General features: G+C 42.6%; 1 protein-coding gene across 8 annotated transcripts in view; it reads right to left on the minus strand.

The window, feature by feature from the left end:
- SEC24C (SEC24 homolog C, COPII coat complex component) overlaps positions 1-22,122 on the minus strand; it is an 85,523-nt gene that overhangs the window by 11,388 nt on the left and 52,013 nt on the right. For 5 of the 8 annotated variants that reach the window (XM_082269394.1, XM_082269392.1, XM_082269396.1 and 2 more), the window contains 11 exons: positions 20,250-20,365; positions 19,826-19,950; positions 16,193-16,384; positions 13,980-14,073; positions 13,780-13,896; positions 6,250-6,420; positions 5,342-5,438; positions 4,966-5,111; positions 3,143-3,281; positions 1,635-1,753; positions 1,365-1,544 (listed from right to left, as the gene is read on the minus strand). In XM_082269394.1, the coding sequence (XP_082125520.1) occupies positions 1,365-1,544; positions 1,635-1,753; positions 3,143-3,281; positions 4,966-5,111; positions 5,342-5,438; positions 6,250-6,420; positions 13,780-13,896; positions 13,980-14,073; positions 16,193-16,384; positions 19,826-19,950; positions 20,250-20,365 (1,496 nt within the window). Of the gene's footprint in view, positions 1-1,364; positions 1,754-3,142; positions 3,282-4,965; positions 5,112-5,341; positions 5,439-6,249; positions 6,421-13,779; positions 13,897-13,979; positions 14,074-16,192; positions 16,385-19,825; positions 19,951-20,249; positions 20,366-22,122 lie in introns of all 8 variants that reach the window. The other 3 variants (XM_082269391.1, XM_082269390.1, XM_082269393.1) reach the window with 1 other exon arrangement.

A 22,122-nucleotide genomic window follows, 5' to 3' on the forward strand; every position in this document is an offset into this window, starting at 1 on the left:
CAAAGTAATCCAATAACGGAAAATTCTTCCATAGCGGTGAGTGGTCAGCTCATGTAAAACAAGCAAACATCTCCATAGTGTAGTATGTAAAAGTAGGAATCTATTAATAAAATAGTAACTTACAGGTAGTACTAAGTTGCAGATGAGTAACAAGAAGGACCGCAGGGTCCCTGGATCGTATGCTGTATCTTCTGAATGTGAACTTCTGGTCTTGGCCGAAAACCGGAAGTGACGTCACCCGGCTCCTCCCCACGCGTTGCGTCACAACACACGTGTCTTATCAAGGGTTCCACCGTCATGGGCATTGCTATTTTCAATGGTAAACCACCGCAAAATGGCTGCTGGATTACACAAACATGGCCGCCATGCATAGAAACACAAAGGCAACAGCAAAATGGCAGCACCACGAGGCCTCCAGAGACCCAGCAGGGATCCCGAGGTCTCAAGAACAGATCCAGGCACGACGGGGGCCCTACGAGCGTGTGGTCCCTGGCAGCACAGCCCTAGCACCCCCCCGCCAGCATATCGCCCTGCCCCCACTCCAGAAGGTGGACTAAACCACCCACACAGCTCCAACATATGTGGAGGGTGGGTGGTAGGATGGGGGGGGGGGGCAGATGGGAAGGAGGGGACCCTGGATCTAGATTATCCAGCCAGTCGACCAGTCCGGCAGCTTATTGCAGATCTCGTCGGAAAAAAAAGAAAACAAGGGAAAACGTTCTATCTAAAAAGAAAAAAATTGCCAGGACCAGAGATCAAAGCAAGGAACTAGGTCCTTACTCCTGACTAGGCAGAAAAAAACTGAGTACCTATAGCAGAGGGGGGGGGGAGTATACCCCCTGGGACTGCCCATAGCCAGATTATTTTTCTGCCTAGTTTCCTACTCCTGTAGGGGGCAGTATAACCCAATGGTTATGAAGATCAGGAGCTGTGTCCATCAATGAAAGAGAAATATATATATTTTTTTCAAAATTGTTGGTCTGTTTATAGCGCAAAAAATAAAAAATGCAGTGGTGATCAAATACCACCAAAAGAAAGTGGTTTGTAGGAAAAAAAAAAAAATACAAATTTTGTTTGGGTACAGTGATGTATGACCGTCCAATTGTCAGATAAAGTAATGCAGTGCCGTATCGCTAAAAATGGCTCGGTCATGAAGGGGGGTAAATCTTCCGGACGTCAAGTGGTTAACAAGTCATACATTTTCCAAAAGGCAAATTACACTAACACATGATGTCTCACCAGTTTGGAAAAAAAAAAAAAAAATGCCACAAAATGTTAAAAAAAAGCTACAGTTCCATGGTTTTTGCAATGGTGTTAGGTCAGTGAATACACCACTAAAAGGAAGATACAGGAATAGCACTTACAAATGCCAAGAGCCTAGGATAGAAAAACACATTTGTATCCGCAACATCCATGGAGGAAATAAGCTGTCGCACATATGCCCGGTCATCAATGGTCACCTCAGCCCCAGGTTGCAACACGTCACTTTTCAGTACACAGTTCAGGTAGACAGGAAGCAGCTTCATGCATTCTGGAAGGATCAGCTGGTAAAAAAGTAAACAGATTAGAACATGCTTGGACTGGAAGTATGATTTTTGGGCCATTTTCTTTTCATACTGCATTGCAGACAATACCTGGCCAGCAGAAGAGGGGCTTGCACAGTTCTTGCGATAGCACGCGAGGATTTGAGCGCACTGATTTATCAGGGTGTCTCTAACAGTCTTTGTAGGGTTACTTAAGACTCCACGGAAAGCTGAAAAAGTAACAAAAAAGGCAAATGAAAGGATAAGTTAGCCTTTAGTACCGTATTTAGAGCGTAATATGCTCCAGCACATGTTCTCATATCTCTCCCCCCCATGACAGCAGGCAGAGGTTTCTTCTCCTCACACCCGCTGTCACATTTTAAAAACAGCGCACCAGCACAGCTGCATGATTCATTTACAGCAATCTGAGAACGAGGAAAACTACAAGTCTTGTCTTCTGCAGCAGACAGGTTTGTTGGTCTCAATGAGATGCAAGGGCGCTGATGAGCACTTTCCTAGTTCATTCACAAGTCCTGAAGATTTCAACTAACAGCCCGTACAGAGGAATGGGCTGAAAGCTGTAGGACGCTTTTACAGGAGCCTGACATTGCACCCGTGATCCACTGATTGGGGGTGCAATGCTTTGCAGGCTCCTTGGGGGGAAAATAATGCCCATTTTTTTCTGCAATAATAAAAGGGGAATTAATTATCTGTTACAAAAAAGGCGAGCTAAGCCTTTAAGAAATTGAGATCATTTCATTAAGAAAACAAGAACCAAGCACACCCAATATTATCATGAAATATCTCGTTTTCATTTGCTGTATTAAATCTTGTCTGTTTAGGGTAAGATGTGCATGAAATATAGCAGAACCTATACAGTTGCTATGGGCTAAACTACCAATTTATGCACATACATTTAAAAGGGTACCTGTCAGGTCAAAATAATGAAGATGACTATTTTTTCTGTTCGGCCATATTTTTTAAGAAGTCATAATTCACCTTTTCCAAGACGCTGGAAGGGTAACGACCAACTCCAGTCAATATATTTTATTTTATTTTGCATACAGCAGGCAAAGGTCATATGTTTTATTGCTGCGACTGTCCAATGAGGAGTTTTCCCCTTGCTACCTATCAGTAGCACAAGAAGTGATAGGAAATCTCAACTAAAATAGATAAAAGTAGTGGAGAAGGGTCAAAACGTCAGTTATTTTTATTGCCATCTGTGATATCCTGTCACTGACAACTGCTCCCCATTTCATGTGTCACAGGGATTGAGAGTAAAATCTCCCTAACCGAGTTAGACAGAAATAAAAAGCCTGACAACCTTGAACTTGTTCCCACTGTATTCAAAGCTAAAAGAAAAGTAAACATTTGGCTGTAATTAGGCTTTGAATTATTTAAAGGTTTCTCATGGTAAAACTCTTTACCTGACTTTCATGCCTGACCCCCGCCATAGCAATTACAAGTGGGTTGTATTTATTTTATTTAGGAAGAATCCAACAGGTAAAGTGGTAACATCCAGTAATATGTAAAGTCTTTAAGAAAATTCTGTCTCTGCTACTACGTTTTTTGTAGCCTATACAATGCCCAAATGTGTATATAACATACATAGCACTCACCAAGTTTGGCAAAATAGTTGATTAGTGTGTCTGTCTCACAATTCCGATACAAGTCTGCTAGCTGTGTGCAGCAGTTCAATGCCATGTTATGTATGCGAAGTCTACGCTGCCCTCCACAGCTGGTATACAAGATAGCACACTGGAAGAAAAAGGAAAGACACAGTAATGCCAAGAAAATCATCTAAGTCAAAAAAATAAATTAAGCAGATTAGGGAATCCATTTTTCTAAAGCACATAGATATGAACCATAACCGTAGAGAATAAAGCATACACCTAAAACTGAGATATTTAATGGGGACACTTAACCTGCTCAACGTCATCAGCCTTCATATATGCTTTCAATACATGCAGCTGTCTGCCATGATAAATATCACCCCTTTAACTGACAGTACCTTCATCTTTAAACGGCCCTGAATTTGGGCCTACAGAAAGACAAGCCACAGTCTTTTTCTAGTTCAAGCAGGCTCTAAATAAAATCCTCAGCATGACTTACACAGGCTGAAGAGCATGAGAGGTTGAAAAGGACAGAAAAATGACAAGTGTCTGCAATCCTACCTGGTAGCCCTGCAAAAATCCTACCTGCAAGGATGCACCCCAGTGATTCCCTAGCTATACTAGTATTGTACAGGAAAACAAGCCACTGAGAGCTAGCTGGAGGCAGAAGCAGACAAAGGAATACAACACAAAAAGCCACTTATCTTGGAGTTCTGCAGTACCAGGAAGCCCTCTTAAGGACAGGGTGAAGGGAGCCCATATAGAGAGAAGATATAAAAAAAAAAAAAACAAAAAAAACAGAGACCGGAATGGTGCCCCTGTCAACCCTTTGTATACCAGCAAATCTGGCAAAAAACAGTTGCAACCGGAATGGAAATCACAAAAGATCAAGGTGTAGACTGCATCCTCGAGGGGCACAAAAATCCAAACCGTTAAGGGTGCTCCTTGCCTCAAAAGACTGCGGCCTATAGACCATATCCTAGAATCTGTAACACCCCCACCCCTATAAATTATTTCTAGGACACAAAGCTTCATTCCAAGAAGCAGGGGCTTGTGACATTATGTGTACATATCACAAGAAATACATATATCACAAGAAATCTGAATCCTGAAAGGCCAGGCCACTTCTGATTTGCATACTTAAAAGGGGTTCTTAAAGCTGAAGGATTGTTACCTTCTTGCATTCAATGCATAAAGGTAAAAAAAAAAACCCTGTGTGCTGCTCCCCCCCCAGCCTTAATATTTACCTGAGCCCGATCTCAATCAGCGATTTGCACAAAAGCAGCTGTTCTTCCGGCTCTCTCCCTCCTTACTGGCTCAGACACAGCAGCAGGAGCCATTGGACAGGGAAGAGCAAGGGGCGCCGGCGGGGGACCCAAGAAGAGCAGGAGCGCAGCGCAGGCAAGTATGACATGTTTGTTTTTTTTAATTTTCCTTTAGTATCACTTTAATGTTACAGGTGCTCATAAATGGTCAAAATAGCCAGAGTGCAGGGGGAAGTTTTTCAGTGTGGAGTGTCTTTACACAAAATCGTTTCATTACTAGAATTCATTATATGTGTTTTATATACACATTTGTGTAGACAAGCAACTGCAGCTATAAAAGATAAAATGGCTAAGGCATTATATATGTGTTACTTTCTTCTACCTTTATTTCATCCCACCCTCTCGGCTTTCTCTTAAGATCAATCCATAGACTATTATAATGCCTCCCTTTGTTAGATCCAATCTCCTATTGGTGACCGTTCACATTATTTATGCAGAGATTTGTCTCTCCAAAATTCTTAAAAAAAAAAAAAAAAAAAAAAGGATAAAATGGCTGAATTGTACCTGGAGAAGGGCTCCTGTGTCTTCATTCAGTTTGTCATCATGCTTGAACTCCACAGTTATGGTTTTATCACAGTCCAGCCCAGCCAACTCTACATCGGTGGTGTTACTTATGTAGAAAGCACCAAAGAAGTCAGTTGCACGAATGCCTGAAAGGAAAAGAACTGACTATAGTGCTGGTTTGGGTAAAAGTTTACTCCCCTAAGGCTTCTTAAAGCAGTCACAAAACAACAAGATACCAATATATAAAAAGTCCTAAATTTAGGAATTCTGTTTACCTACATGCTGATCTAAAAAGGGAATCCTTATTCTAGTGTAAAATTCTGGTAACAAACAGAACAGGATTGAATTAATTTAGTGTGCTAACCAAAGTACTCACCTGTGCTAGTCCTGACCCTCATGACTGCATCAAATCCTATGTCTTTCTGAACATCCCTGCGCAGATCATTTAGGAACCTCTCTCTGTCAGTCTCCATCTGCCAGAGAACAGATTATCAACACATTGCTGCAGTTCTATTCAAATAAGGTTCTATCAATAACAGAAATCAATAGCTAGTGGTTTTGTACAACAAGGTACACAGAGTGATAACACAGCTCTATTCCGCCTTTTAACAGCGCTATGGATGTCTACATTCCAGCAACACTATACAAGACAAATCATTAGATATACAGTATATAATAATCAGTGTTGGGGGTAACGAGTTACAAAGTAACTAATTACAGTAACTACATTACTTTTTTTGGTAACTAAGTAAAGTAACTAGTTACAATACTAATATTGGTAACTACACTACTTTACTAGACTATAGGAGGTAACTACACTACTTTACTAGGCTATAGGAAGTAACTACACTACTTTACTAGGCTATAGGAACGCGCTTTCCTGCGTTACCCAAGCCGTGCGATACAAACGTCATTTCGAAGAATAGAGAGGGATGAAGTTTATGACTTTTTGTTGCACTTTATGTTTTATTCTGTTTTTTCAGGTTTTGTTCTCATGTTTCCCAAAGCCTGTGTTTATACAATAAACTCTATGCAGAAAGAGTGTCATGTATCTTCTTCTACACGGTCAATTAAGAAAGAGGACAGTAAAGTAATAAGTAGTGAAGTTACTTTTCAAATGCAGTAACTAGTAAAGTAATCTCATTACAATTTACAGAAGTAACAAGTTACATTTTTTGAGTAACTACCCCAACACTGATAATAATACACAGAAGAGACAAATGATAAATATACCTAAGAGTGTTAAAAGTGGATAATTACACGAATGCAGATTTAAATAGTTACCTGGAAGAAAGTATACTTGTAAACTGAACCCCCAGTCTGGAAAGGTACAACACCAAGTGTGGCCACATCCACAAACTGATTTGGAAAAAGGAATAGATCCACACTGCAGCCCTGGGCAACGCAATCCTTGGCCAGGTTGTTATAGAAAGTCGTCTGGGGCTGGAATAAGCTCTGCAGAAAGACAGAAGGCAAAGTTCCATTCACACAAGTAAAAAATACAGAAGTTTACAAAGGCGGAGGGGTTACCCCTTAAGTGATCTGTACATATTGTACAATAATGTCAGATACTGGTGTCTGTCTCACTGATTTCATGGATTTGAATTTTCTAGAACCGCATAGGCATATGAAGTGGAAGCTTAGCCAGGCTATAGATTATGTGATTTTCTTTCCTGCAACCACAATCCGTGTTAATGGGGGAATCCCTACCAAGGAGCTTTTGTGTTCTCCCGGGGGGGGGGGGGGGGTGAGTAACAGTCGCATGACAAATATACGACATGCTGGTTGTACCCCGGATTGATTGATAAATCAACCTGCCCATAGAGGGTTAAAATCTCGGCTGGTCCCTGCTGAACTGGCTGAGATTGGAAACATCTATGGCTGGCTTTAAAACAGGAGGACCCTAAAGCTTAATCAAAACAGCCCTTTCATTTAACCACTTCCCGCAAACCAATGTACTGTACGTCTGCTTAAAGAAGTGGTTGTACTGGGGTGATGCCTGCAGCTGCATACATCAACACAGGACTGTTTATTTCTTTTTTTTAGAGCTGGTGGTCGGCTTTCTGGTGACCACAACCGACGAGGCTCAGCAGCGGCTCAGCCGTTATCCCAGAAAGAGGGAGGGGACGTCCCTCCCCCTCCAGCTACTCTGCCAGGATCTTTAGTCCCACCGAGAGACCCGAGCGACCAGCCGATACGTCCGCCGACTGGTTAGAGTCCCGAACGAAGATGGATTCGGCTTTGATCGGGTCTCTGATCAAGTAACCCAGAAGCGACGCCACAGCGTCACTTCAGGTTTACTCGGCTGCTAAAGGAGCCAATTTAAAAAAAAAAAAAAAAACAGACAGTATTTAAAAATGCTGATTTTGCCGTTTTGAATACTTTGAAGTGCATTGGAGGGTTCAGATCCCTCTATAAAAAGAGTACCTGTCACTGGTTATTACTGTCACAGGGGGTGTTTACATTCCTTGTGACAGCAATAAAAGTGATCAGATTTTTTTTTTTTAACGAACATTGTTAAAAATGGATTTTTGTAAAATCTTACCGTAAAATCCTTTTCTCTTAGCTCATTGACAGACGTAGTCCTCGGTGATACACCACCTTCGGGTTATGTTGCCTCCACAGGAGCAGGACTAGACAGGAAATTAAAAAGCTCTGGCCACACCCCAGGGGCAGTCCCAGAGGGTATATCCTCTCTCTCTCTCTGCCTCAGCAAATCAGTTATGTGAAAAAGCAGTCTTTAGAGATTTTAACCCAACTCAAAAAAAAAAAAGAGGGGCGGGGACTACGTCTGTCAATGAGCTAAGAGAAAAGGATTTTACGGTAAGATTTTACAAAAATCCATTTTTCTCTAGCGCTCATTGACAGACGTAGTCCTCGGTGATACACCACCTTCGGGACGTCCCAGAGCAGTATCACAACTGAGGGGTGGGAAAATGGAAATCAAATCCCAATCTAGAAGGCCCAACCGGTGCCAACTAGAAGTTTACAATGCTCATCCTTAATGATGAGACTCAACAAAAAAAGAGAAAACAATTTTTTTTTTTTTTTTCAAACAGAAAAAAACCCTCGAGGTAGACCATCGGTCTCCTCAAATTGCGGCCTGCAAAACCTTGCGGCCAAATGAGGCATCCGCCGATGCCATCACATCAATTTTATAGAATTTTGTAAAGGTATGTACTGACGACCAGGTGGCCGCCTTACATACCTGGACCACTGACGCCTGATGGCGAAAGGCCCAGGAAGTACTGAGCGCTCGAGTGGAGTGCGCCCTAACAGGGAACGGAGGACTCTGACCCTTAATAGAATAAGCCTGTACCACCGTTTGTCTAATCCATTTGGCAATGGTCGCGGCAGATGCAGGCAAACCCTTTCTGGGGCCATCCGTGATCACAAAAAGTGAATCCGTCTTACGGAATGATTCCGTAGCTTTCAGGTATACCCTGATTGCCCGAACCACATCTAAGGAATGCAACGCATGTTCCCGATGATGCTTGGGCTGAGGACACAAGGAAGGTAGTACAATATCTTCATTCAGATGAAAATCTGAAACCACCTTGGGAAGAAAAGATGGCTTAGGATGAAGTACTACCTTATCCCTATGAATCACTAGGTATGGGGACTGGCATGATAATGCAGCCAGTTCTGACACCCTGCGAGCAGAAGTAATAGCCACCAAGAAGGCCACTTTCTGGGATAAAGTAAGCAAGGGAATCTCCCTGATGTTTTCAAAAGGAGGTTTCTGTAGAACCGACAAAACCAAATTAAGATCCCAAGGCGGTAAGGGCGCGCGGACTGGAGGAGCCAGGTGCCGCACCCCCTGGATGAAATTCCGCACCAAGGATTTGGTAGCTAAAGGCTTCTGAAAGAAGATTGCTAATGCTGAAACTTGACCCTTGATGGTGCTCAAGGCTAGCTTCTGCTCAACCCCTTGTTGCAAAAAGGCCAATATTCGAGACACCGAATAGGTACGTGGAGGAAATCCTAAAGATTCGCACCACGCAATATAAGTTTTCCATGTGTGATAATAGACTTTGCTGGAAGTCGCTTTCCTTGCTTTAATAAGGGTAGGAATGACTGAAGCTGACAAACCTCTGTCCTTCAGTACTTGGGTCTCAATGGCCAGGCCATTAAACCCAGCGACTGTAAAGCATGATGGTAAATTGGTCCTTGAGACCACAGACACTCCCTGAGACGAAGTTCCCACGGAACGTCTACGACTAACATGTCCAAGTCGGCCAGGCCGGCTTGAGGAGGCCAGCCTAGAATTTCTAGGACCACTGGCGCTGATTGGATCTGAACCAGGCGTCCCTAGAGGTATCTGGCCCCGACCATCCGAGAAAGTCTGGTCGTTTTCTGTTCCCACACATTTATCAGATACCTGATAGTTATCAGGAAAGGTGATCTTTTCTGGTTGAACCTCAGGGACCGAAGTCACCCGACTAGAGGCTACTTGGCCTATCTGGTCAACCAGATCCGATTCCTGTGAGGTATCGGGACTAATCTTAGGAAAAGGTAAAGGAAAAGATCTATTCAGGGAACGGTAATTACCGCTTCCTGTAGTACTTAAATGTTGGAAGGGAAGAATCGCACCGGTAGTAGTGGTTGATGCTCGATCTAATGTCCTTGCTTCGGGTTTGGCTGGGTTGGTCCTTTGCTTGTCCGACCAGCCCTTCTTGAACCCTCCTGGAGGAGTCTTGCCTTTCCCGCTAGTACCAGCCGGGCGCCCTTTATGGGCGGTAAAGAAAGGTCCTCGCTTGTTGCGAGGTCCCTTAGCTTTAGCAGCCTGTGGCAAAAAAGTGCTCTTGCCCCCAGTGGCATCCTTAATGATTTCATCTAGGTTGGCCCCAAATAGACGATTCCCCTGAAAGGGGAGATTTGTCAAGGTCTTCTTGGAACCTAGGTCAGCTGACCAGCATTTTAACCACAGCACACGTCTGAGGATCACCGCTGTCTTAGATGCATGCCCTAATAAGGGAGTAGTGTCCAAGGCTGCGTCACAGATAAACTGTAGCCCTTGTATAATCTGTTCCATCAAATCAGATGTCTCCTGGGGAAGATCTTTTCCCCTAAGATCTTGGCGTACCATTTTCGCCCATTCCGTAAGTGTCTGGGAAACTAGACCAATAACAATTACTGGTCTAAAAGCTGACCCTATCAGAGAGAAGATGGTGCGGGACTCTGCTTCCATCTTTCGATCCACCGGATCCTTAAAGGACGAAGTGTCCTCCACTGGAATAACCGTGGCTTTATTCAGCCTGGAAATAGGCGGATCCACGACTGGTGGTACCGTCCATTTCTTAATGATGGATTCCTCAAACGGATAGCGTCTAGCAATACGCTTGGAAATAGTAAAGGTACGTTTAGAATGCTCCCATTCTCCTTTAATCTGATTACCGAAACATTTAGGTACAGGAAAAGCCTTCATTGTCTTGATGGGCTTATTAGTACCAAAAGGAATCTCTGTTTCAGTTGCCTCTGCCGGTAAAGCCTCAAGTTTTAAGGTTTCCTGCACTGCCACAACTAGTGCGTCCACCAATGCTTCTTCCTGAATAATAGCAGGAGAAGAAGCGTCCTCCTCACTGTCTGAGGGGGCTTTACCTGGGATAACAGCCCTTGCAGAGGAACCTGCAACTGCCGTGACCACCTCTGAATCTGAGTCAGAGGTGTCAGATGGTATAGGGGTAGGCGGGGGTCGCTTCCTTGACCCCCGTCCCTGACAGGCCGCCTCCACCCGAGCCACCATAGACTCCAAAATTGCTGTAAATGACTCTATACTCTGTGCACCGGCGGGTCCCGTGGCCCCCTCGAGGGAAACAGGTGGGGGAATATGTGTGGCAGGGTCCATGATAACTCCAGTTACTTCCTGGATAATATAATTCAAAAATAAAACTTTTCTTTTTTTTTTTTTTTTTTTTTTTTTCGACCCCCAGCGCCACAAAAGCCCCTTAGTGTTACCTGCTAGGGATCCCTATCGATCGAGAGAGAGAGAGAGAGAGAGAGATAGACCCCCAGGCTCACCACTTGATTGCTCAGAGTTTAACTGCAACAGGTTACAGCGCTGTCTTAACAAACAGGAAGTCTTTTGGCTGGCTGCCCAGGAAGAAAGGAGGCGGCTCCGCCCCTCTGTACGCCTTCCGGCGCCTCCCCCAAGCTCCACGAGGTGTTTGGATCACCTCAAACATGGCCGCCCCCATGCTGGAGACACGAGGCTACGCCAAAATGGCGGCTCGTGCGATCCAGCAAAAAAAATGGCGGCGGCCCGTACTGAATAGCGGTGTGCTGCAGGGCACACAACACTCTCACTGCATGGGGATATGGCGTGGTTGGCGGTACCGGCCCTGGCGGACCGCATGGCCGTTCGGGAGGCCTGCTAATAGCTGGAGATCTGATTAGGAAGGCAGTCTACATGTCCGTGGCTTCTGACTGGTAGGTAGCTTATTCTTAACCCATAAGATTCCCAGAATGCCACAGATTACATCTTTAAAACATGTATACAATTAGATTGTTAGCTCCCAAACCAAGCCTCCTGGCTTTTTGCACACATAAAATCACACTCAAAGTAGGAGGATCTGTGTCATGTTGTAGGATAGAAAGGGACTCTATCTTACCATACAGAGAGGGGCCCGCGTTCACCACAAAACCCGTCAGGGGGAAAGGGGGAACATACTACTCACCATACCGGAACCAGGCAGGCACCAACTCCTGACAGTACCCCTCTCCACCGGGGCGGGAGGGCTGTCGACCGATACGGACGCCGTGACTCATGGTCTTTGGCGTTTCAGCGAGACGTTTAACTCGCGTGGACAGTCCTTTAATGGGACTTTGTCGCGGCCGACCCAGCGCGGAGCTATGGCCTGCACGCGCTCGTAGGCTGAACTGGGGTGACCACCGGATCTCAACATCCAGCCCGTCGCCCAGTTCAGCTTTCTTGCTTGAAGATCTCACAGGAACACTGGAGAAAAAAGCTGTCTAAAAAAATCCTTTAAGAAAAAATTCTTGCCAGGACCTAAGATCCCAGCAAGGTATCTAGGTCCTTACTCCTAACTAGACAGAAAATAACTGATTTGCTGAGGCAGAGAGAGAGAGAGGATATACCCTCTGGGACTGCCCCTGGGGTGTGGCCAGAGCTTTTTAATTTCCTGTCTAGTCCTGCTCCTGTGGAGGCAACATAACCCGAAGGTGGTGTATCACCGAGGACTACGTCTGTCAATGAGCGCTAGAGAAAAATAAATATAAAGTAAATAGGAAAAAATATTGAAGCGCCCCCGTTCCTGTGAGCTCGCGCATCTAAGAAAGCGCATACGCAAGTCGCCTGGCAAATGTAAACTGTGTTCAAATCACACATGTGAGGTATCACTGTGATTATTGGAGCGAGTGTAATATTTCTAGCTAAAGACCTCCTCTGTAAAGGCCCGTACACACGCACAGATTGTTGGCCGTATATTGTTGGCCAAGGTCCGATCTGCCGATTGTAGGCTTGTTAGTATGATGCTTCCGACAACCAACTGTGAATTTTCGGCCGAAAAAAATCTGGTGTGCATGCTATAAAATTTTTGTTGGCCAACAAATAACGGCCGATTGTTCCTCAGTCAGTACAGATTTCGGCAGACAAAAATCAGATGAGCAAGACTGGGCATGCTCAGAGAAGAAAAAACACACAGTCAACCAGAACATGACATCACTTCTGAAGTTGTTTTTTGTTGGCCAACAAAAGTCCAGTGCAAGTCTAGAGCACATTTCAACCAACAAACACTGGACAAAAGTTGGCCGATCAGTTGGCCAACAATCTGTGCGTGTGTACGGGGCTTTACTCTAAACTGGTAAACGTTAAATTTTTAAGGCGTCGCCTATGGAGATTTTGCACTACCTAAGTTTGTCGCCATTCCATGAGTGTGCGCAATTTTAAACCGTAACATGTTAGGCATCCATTTACTCGCGTGACATCTTTCACAATATACAAAAAAAGTGGGCTAACTTACGGTTTCGTTTTTTTTTTAATTCAGCAAAGTGTATTTAAAAAAAAAAAAAAAAATTGTGTTTGAAAGACAGCTGCACAAATACGCATGACAAAAAAATATTTCAACGGCCTCAATTTTATTCTCCAGAGTCTTTGTTAAAAAAAATATTTATAAATATTTGGGGGTTCTAAGTAATTTTCTAGCAGAAAATACTGATTTTAAACTTGTAAACAACATGTGTGAGAAATAGGCTTGGTCCTTATAAGTGGCTAAAATAGTTTCAATGAATGATTTAATCCTCTAAATCCCACGAGGACCACAATTATAATCATATATACTTAAAGTAAACCTGTAATCTAATTAAAAAAAATAAAAACAAATAAATTATGGTAGCGGGCAAGGAAAACAGGTACCTAAATAGTGCTGCAAGTACTCTGATGCTGTTGATTGCCCCGGGAGCTCCAAAACTGGAGGTAGTCCGTCATGCAGCTCTTGAACAGTTGCCCTGCCTCTTACTACACCTGTTGGTCCACCCATCATAATCAGTATAAGAGGTAAAAAAAAAAAAAATTGTATTTATAGTAAGGATGGGTGCAAGTAGCCTTTGTGTTTCAAACTAGGAGGGAGCATAACGAAATGTAAACATAAGGCTTTAAGGATAACTCACGTGAGCAAAGAGCTGCCTCTAATTACACCTGAGTCTGCTGATATAGTGAATGTGCAGCTGGGACCAGGGCTGCAAGAATATATATAGAACACTAGAGAAATCTAGGAAATTTCACAACGACATTTGTCAATATATTTTAATTTCAATAAATACATTTAAAAATGTAAATTTTTCAATAAACATTACCTTTTCCTTATCTGTATTGAGGAGTTTCTTATCATCCCTGTTCTTGACCTTTCCTGGAGCCTCAGCAATGGGGAGAGTAGTGTGGAAAATAAAGAGCTTCCCAGCACAGTCAGCAGACTAAACAGAAAACACATAAAATGTTACAAGCTGCATGACTAGAATTTTCTAACAAAGGTTTCAAGCAAACTGACAAATCCCACCTTCAGTGCTTCCAAACCAGCCTGGATGACTGGAGCAAAAACAGTCTCAGTTTCTCTTGTGTCTGCAAACAGTTCTGGAATCTGGTCAAGCAAACTAATGGAGATAAAAAGAAAATAAAAATTGTAATTTTGCCTTAAAAAGTCAGTCAACACATAGCTCATAAAATGTACTCCACTCAAAAAGAATGGCTTATGCTGAATGTGAAGGGACCTTGACCCAATGTGAATTACAACACCTGTTACCAGAAATGACCAAAATCATTATAGCTTTCTATTAAGAGAATGGGTAAGAAATGCAAAGTCCATGTTATACAAAGACTACACAACAAAGAAAAGAGGGCCAATGTATTGATCCTTGTTAACTGCAAGAAAGCGGTCTACAAAAAAAATAAAACTGGAAAGAAAGGCAACTTGATGCTCAAGGCAGTCAGATATCAGTTACTTCAGTGCAGGATAAAAAAACCCCTACCCTACACCCCCCCCCCCTCTCAGCCATGTTACTCAGGCTCTAATGTTCCACCGGCAGGCCTGCAAACAGCATTGCGGATGAGGGATGAGAAAGGAGCATACATTTGTTCTCTGGTCTTCCCTAGCTGCAAAAACATGGAGAGAGTGTGTAACCTGACTTCCTGTCTGTTGTAAATTTCCAAGGCCACTGCTAATAGAGTGCTATGTGCGCTCCATTAGCAAAAAAAAAATAAAAAAGGCAGGTGAGCCATCAGAGGTTTAAAAGACCCCTGAAGTATTTGAGAACCTGTCAACATGTTTTTGTTACACATAGGGGACTTATGTACCCCATCTGATATAAAGTTTTACTGAAAATATATAGTTGCACCAAGCACTTGTAAACCCCCATGTGCCCCCAGTCCCTGTGTACTTATCAAACTGGTTTGTGTGGGCAAATTTGTACAACCAATGCATATCAATTCTCTAGTATAGGCTGCCTGCATAATAGTACAACCTGGTACAAAGAATTAACAGTTTTTCATGCTGTAGGGGACTTGTGTGAATGAGCCCTTGATTCTTTGAGGATCTTTGAGAATGTGTTACTTCACAATATCATCAGCTAGAGAGATCAGGATGGCCTGCTTTAAAGCTCTTTCACTGCTTGTTAGAAATAATAGAAAATAAACGTCAGGATGCCCAAAAGCAGTCCAACTGAGGGGTGAGCAACACCACAAAACAAGAAAACAGGCTAAAGAAAAGAAGAATAGGGGACCTTTTGCACCTTTAAGAGCCGCCTGGAGGACCTTACGCCAGAAGCTGGCATCATGTGAGGCCAAACTGTCCAACTAGTAGAACATGAAAAATAAAGTGGTGCTATCAAGAATAGGTTGGTGCTTAACACAGCAGAACTGAGAAAAAGGCTCCCATCCTCCTAGGCCACTAGCAAAACACTGAGGCATGCTGGGAAGGGTTATCCTGGGCTGACAGTTTTTGTTATTCCTACTGTAGAGGGAAATAGAACCCAAAAGGTTAAAAAAAGACTTCCTGTATCCCTAAAGGAATAATAAAGTAATGTAAATAGTTTAATGTCCATATTCACATCTAGGCCTCCCGGATCAGGGGCGGAATCGTCGTTATTCTGAAGGCGATTTTGAAATGATGAAAATCCTGGGGCGCGCTTGCGATCCCTTTTACTTCCAATGGCAACCCTATTGCGGTGCGATTTTGCCACGATTGTCACCAGACAAATCGCAGTAAAATCATGCAAACAGAATCATGGGACTCCTGTCGCGCAAAAGAAGTTCCGGAAAATTATTTTGGGCGACAGGCGCTCCGCGATTAAGACTTTAAACAAAGCCAGCTAATTCAAATACTGAAATCGGTCTTTATAAGGAGACAAAATACAGGTTTGTATTAGGGCTGCCTGCTCTGTAAGGCAACAGGCGAAAGGTTTCCATTTACCGTATAAGTCCCTAGTGTTGGCATCCCCAGTGAGGTGATGTTTTCTAGCAATTCAAATAAACAGTCGGCAGAGATCTATAATCTGAAATGTGTGGATGCCTTCTTCTTGCAAACAAAAAAACAGGGAAATAAGCTTACAAGAGTATGTGCAAAGTAACCCAACTCCTAGCTAAGTAATTATAACTGAATGAAACACTAATAATCTGCTGCATCAAATATAATTACTATAATGTACTAATCAGCTTTTAAAACTGCCAGCATTTTTTCAAAATTAAAGCAACGTTAATAAAAATTGTGTTTATTACCTAGTGATGACCGCCCTTGATTCATTTACATTTACAAGGAAGCCATCCAGCAAAGGGACAAACATATCAGCCACATCTGACACCACCATCATTTGTGGTTGGGCTAAGGAGCTTTTCACATTATAGAAATGGAGCACTTTGTTATAGGTTACAAAGCCCACTCGTATCGCTGACTCTTCCACGTTTCCTTCCCTGAAAGGGGAAAAAAAAAAAAAGATAAGAAAATATTCCATGTAAAATTTCCAGGTCAAATGTGCTGGTATATTATAGGAACTATTTCAGTCATATGGTAAAATGGCTAACTAAGCACAAACTGGTAATTAAAGAGGAGAACTAATCAAACAGTAAAGAAAGCCACACTTCAGTTTTCAGTTAGAATTTGCTAACTATTGTCCAACCCTGTTCCTAGTCTGCCATACAGAAAACGGTCAATGATAAAATGTTGCCACTATAAAATGTTGCCTCTATAAAAACTTGAAATATTTCATTATTTCATATTAGCTTCAAAAGAAGATTTTCACACACTGCAGCCCCACATCCAAAGCTTTTGAATGTTTATTTTCCTGCAATTACTATAACATTTAAAAATATGTTGGGGTGGCAAGCTCTCGCTTTATGGTCTGTACCTTCAGAAAAGGTATGCATGCGGTGAAATTAAGATTTATCATTTGCCGATCCTAAGAAAAAGTCAAATGATCAACTGCATCCAGGAATTTCTTGCTGGCTCCACTCCCGCACTATTGACATATTGATGTGATGTGCAGCCACACTGACCAACAATGTCATGCAGGAGACAGGCCAAAACGTGAACAAGAGAGAAAGTATTAGACCCTAGTAAAGTAAATCCTTTTTACTGGAATCCAAAACAATAACATGCTCTCACATTTAGGGGAGTACAACAGGCCATCTCAATAGTAATGGGTGAAGCCAAATGGAGCCTTGTAATTACCAGTGAATCGGTCAGGATCCCTTCTGCACGAGTAGTGATAAACCAGCTGAATGAGCCCAAGGGCGTTCCTGTGCCTGTCCAGTTCCACTATTAAGCTGAAAGAGCCTGTGAGAAGTTAACAGTGCATTCCGTGCCTCTCAGTGGTGACTGAAGAGTCTGTCTGAAAACACTGGTAGACCAAGGGGCTGGGGTTGGCAACATAGGAAGCTAAAGTGAAAACCAAAGCTGCTCCCCTCGTGGAGAGAAGTTGGCCACCACACGGGACTACAAAGGGCTAGACAGTTGATCTGACAACGCGTTTCAGTGGGCATTTCCCTTTATCAAGTCTATGGAATGACAAAACTGGCTCCTTTATATAGCCACTTTGCTTTGTGATTTATTGTGTCTACTACACAACAAATAATCAATTCTAGGAATATGATAGATATTTTTGAAACCAGAAATAAACAAACTATACAACGTATACAAGAAGGTGTATACTTATAATATTGAAAAAAAATAAAAAAGGTGATATGCACAATAAAACATCTGTATTAAAAAACAAAAAAAAAAAAAAAACAAAAAAAACTATAAAACGTGTTACATGTGTAACAGCTGTATGCAGCTACTGTGGCAAATAAAAAGAAGCATTGTTGCGCAAAGCAAGAGGTAGGGAACAAAAAAAATATGCAAGAATGGTTATGAAAAAATGTTAAATAATCATATTATACTCGTTTAAGGGGCTTGAATGAGGAGCTAAAGATCAGTACTATTATATAGCTCTTATACACTATTCCAGTAGCCTTTTCATAACAATTCTTATACTTTTTTTGTTTATTTTTTACTACTTTTTTTTTTTTTTTTTGCAACATTTGTTTATTTGCGATAGTAGCTTCAACAGAATTATATAGAGGTTATTGTGCATGCCACTGTGTAGTGAATATGCATTTTTTTTTTTTTTACTATGGTTTCTTCCTTTTTTCTGCAGTATTAGGAGTATACACATTTTGTATACACTATATCGTTGATGGAATAAACTGTATATATCCAATACTTTCTTAAAATTGTGTATTGGATAAGTAGTAGACACCGTATGTCCAATATGGGGTGAATAAGTCAAAAAGTAAAGTGGTGATATATATGAGCCAGTTCAGTCAATCCACTGACTTGATAAAAGGGGGGCACATCCCTGAAACACACATTGTCATGGCAACTGTCTAGCCCTCGGTAGCGCTGTGCGGCGGCTAGCTTCTCTCAATGTGGAGAGTGGCTTTAGTTTTAATTTTAGCCACTTGTCAGCCCCCAGCAACTGCTCAGTCTTAGCGATGTTTCACACAGACTCTACAGTCACCACCGAGAGACAAGGGATGCACTATTAACCTCTTACAGGTTCTTTCAGTTTATTACAGCACATGCACGGGATGGCCCTCAGCCCTATTCAGCTGGTTCATCAGCCTACTTGTGCAGGAGGGATCCTGACCGGTTCACTGGGGTTTACAGGGTTCCATTTGGCTTTACTTATTACTATTGAGACGGCCTATTACATTCATCCAAATGTCAGTGCATTGATTTTGTGCGTTTTGGATTCCAATGAAAAGGATTTACTGAGCTAGGGTGTTGCATTCTATTTTGTTTCTTCAATACTCCCTTTCTGCAACTAATCTGGACTATACTATAATTTGAACTTTTATGGTGTTAGTTTAGCGCAGTATCATAATCGTTATTTTGTGCTTTTTATCGTGGTCCAAGTTTAAATTGCAAAACTGAAGCCAATATTTGCATATCAGTGCCCTTTATTTTGAAATGCTTGTGACCCCTATAGGTAAAACTGCCCTAAATGCAAATATGCTGTTACAGTTCACAGTTTACAGAGTATCTAAGCCCAAGAATAAAAAAATCGTTATATAGCAGCTTACCAATACTTAGATGAGATGGATGTATTCATTTTCTTTTTTTCAGGTTTTGTTTTATTTATATTTAACTGGTCATCCTGCCAATAAGACATTCCTGTCTATGAGTGACAACTCACACTCATGCTACTGTATCTATGAAGGAGCAAAGTTGTCACCCTAGACTGGCTCCCCTGATTTGGACTAAAAATAGCTCCCCCTCTCCATAATGGTGGATGGGGGTTAGTCGTTAATAGAAGGAACTGGAACATCACAGGTCCCAGAAGACTGCAGGACCGTTCACAAAGTGGCTCGTGCCTGACAGCTTCACTGATGGTTTCCCTTAGATAAGATGCCAGCGTCTGGACCTGAAGCAGATGAAAAGATTGGCTAGGGTGAGGACAGAGCTGGATCCCTGGACAGGTATGTGTGTGTCAGTATTTGTAGCTGCTGACCTAATTTTTTTTTTTTGGGGAGGGGGGGGGGGGGGGTAGGAGAGGCAGGAAAGACTGCAGCTTCTCTTTATTGTCGATTGAGAGAGAGTACCGCTTTCATGCGAATCCTGGAGGAGGATTTGGATCACGCAGGGCACAACAGCAGACCAGACAATACCCACATAAATGTGACAAGAGTGGTCAGAATGCCATTTTAAATTCTTACTCTCTATATTATCAAGTAAAACAATGGCTGAATAAATGGTTCCTAACTCAAAACAAGCAGTGGACACTTTCCAACTTAGGACTGACTCATCGTAACACAAGTAACTTTTGTATGTGCACTCAATGAATAGTAAACTACTCTGCATTATCAACTCACCTGGGTAGGTAGTCAATTAGTTGCTTCAGCTCCTCACACAACAATGAAACCAACCCGCTTTTTACAGCATTATAGGACACGTCAATCATAAAAATAAAAGCCGGGGGATTTGGGCATTTGTTATTCTGTGGGCATAAAAAAAACATTTGTCATTAAGTCATGTCGACATTAAAAAAAAAAAAACATCTGTTTCTTAACAGTATATGGTGTGGAACACAGAAATTTTCCAAATTAGAAAGACAATAGCACTGGCAGGGCTTCCCAGATTCAACCCCACTGTGGAATGTTCCAGAGAGAAAACCAGATTTGAATAGTGAGCCAGTGAAAAACAAAATTATTCTTTTTTCATGGCTATCAGTGGAAAGCGGATCCTGTGAATAAGTGGAAGCCAACTTGGTTCACTAAATACCTAAAATAGCTTTACCTTGCAGTAGTCAACAGTTGCAGTAAACTCATAACTTCCCATAGACAGCTCTGGCCTATCATAGCAATCCACCCTTTTGCCTGTGTGATCCAAGTGTTGGAAGTAGTGTGGGGGCACTGGCACAAAAATAAAACAAAGGAGACATGTCACATAACAGCAAAATAAACTGTATAATAATAGTACAAGTGACCAGAACTACCCCTAAAAAAAGGGGTATCATACATTTTACTTACTTTCTGACCATTTATTAACTCTAGGCTTGTATCGCGTGGTTTAACCAGTACAATACTCCACGCATTTTAGTGAACTACATTGCCTTACTATGGTTGGTCTAATGACCATTTTCATACTCACTGAATATAAAACTAGCTAAAAAAAAAAAAAAAAAACAGCAAGCAAGCTTATCTGAAGTCACACTATCAATAATCCAGGATGCACTATACTCATTTATATGCAATAGATTAAATCCTGTCAGTGTTGGTACTTTTTTTTTTCCCCCTAAACTCCAGTTATAAAATCATCCATTTCAACTGCAGGGGCTCTAATTTTCTACAAAATGTCAAAAAATGTTGCTTCCTTGCAATTTTGCAAGCCTAGAATGTTCTGAACACCAATAGTATACAGAATGCCGCCAAGACAAAATTCCTACTTGGAATTGGCTCACTGCTTTTGTCAGAAGCCTGCATTAAGTTACAAAATAGATATTAGGCATCCCCTGCAATAAGAGTTTCACACTTGCAGAACACATAGTGTTCTAGTTTTTCTCTTGTTCAGCCCACGAGCTGAAGAGAAAATCAATCAATTCCCATTTCTTTGTCAATGCAGGAATCTCAATTGTCAGCCATTGTATTCAAGCAGCTGCAGTATGTGTATTGGCCTTTTGGCCAATATCAAGTGTAATATTGGTTTTATCAGTGTCCAGTAGGGGTGCTTCACCATCATTCTGGTCTTCTGGAAGGAATAGCTGGTTGTACAGTATCTCTGCTGGTATCATGGGGGCTTTGAAGGCTAGCACCGGCTGGAACCGAAATTGGGGGCTCTAAAGGCTAGCACCGGCTGGAACCGAAATTGGGGGCTCTAAAGGCTAGCAACGTCTGGAACCGAAATTGGGGGCTCTAAAGGCTAGCAACGTCTGGAACCGAAATTGGGGGCTCTAAAGGCTAGCAACGTCTGGAACCGAAATTGGGGGCTCTAAAGGCTAGCAACGGCTGGAACCGAAATTGGGGAGCTCTCGAGATGTGGGGCACAGGAGTAATTTCCCAGGGGAGATGGGAGGGGCTCAGTGTCTCCCGATTTGAATGGGTCCAACTTGTCTGGCCATGAGCTGGGAAGGCAGAGAGTTTGCGGTGTCTGCGCTCCCTGGGAGTGGTCACCCCAGGGGTGCGCTAAGTAACACTTGTGAACAGGTACATGGTGACAGCAGTAAAACCTTTTCTGCACTGCACTTCTATGTGCCAAGTGTTTTGGCCAAGTCCGGGGCAACTTTTGCTACAAGGCCTCAGGTCCTAGCCAGTGTACATTGCACTGCCACTATTTAATTTATTTTCTCCTCACGTTTGTCACCTTTTCACTTTTGTGTGGGTTATTTTCACTGGATGGTAGGGTGTGGGTCCTTGGGCCTACCCTGAAGTCTAGGGGGAGGATGTGTGGCCATCTGGTTTCTTCCTGCCCTGAACCGGGGAGGGGGGGGGGGTGTCTCTCCTTGGGAGGGCCCCCTAACCTAGTACTCCTACTTCAGCTGACCATGAGGAGAGAGGTCCACCAGGTCTTTTGGCTAGGCAGAGCATGGCGTGTTCAAAACCTTGTCCATGTAAGGAGCCTTGCGCCTCAGGGGTTCAGGGTAATGTCCTACTTATTCAGGGGTGGACAAAAA

Source organism: Pelophylax lessonae, assembly GCF_965119305.1.
Source record: "Pelophylax lessonae genome assembly, chromosome: 9".
NCBI lineage: Eukaryota > Metazoa > Chordata > Amphibia > Anura > Ranidae > Pelophylax > Pelophylax lessonae.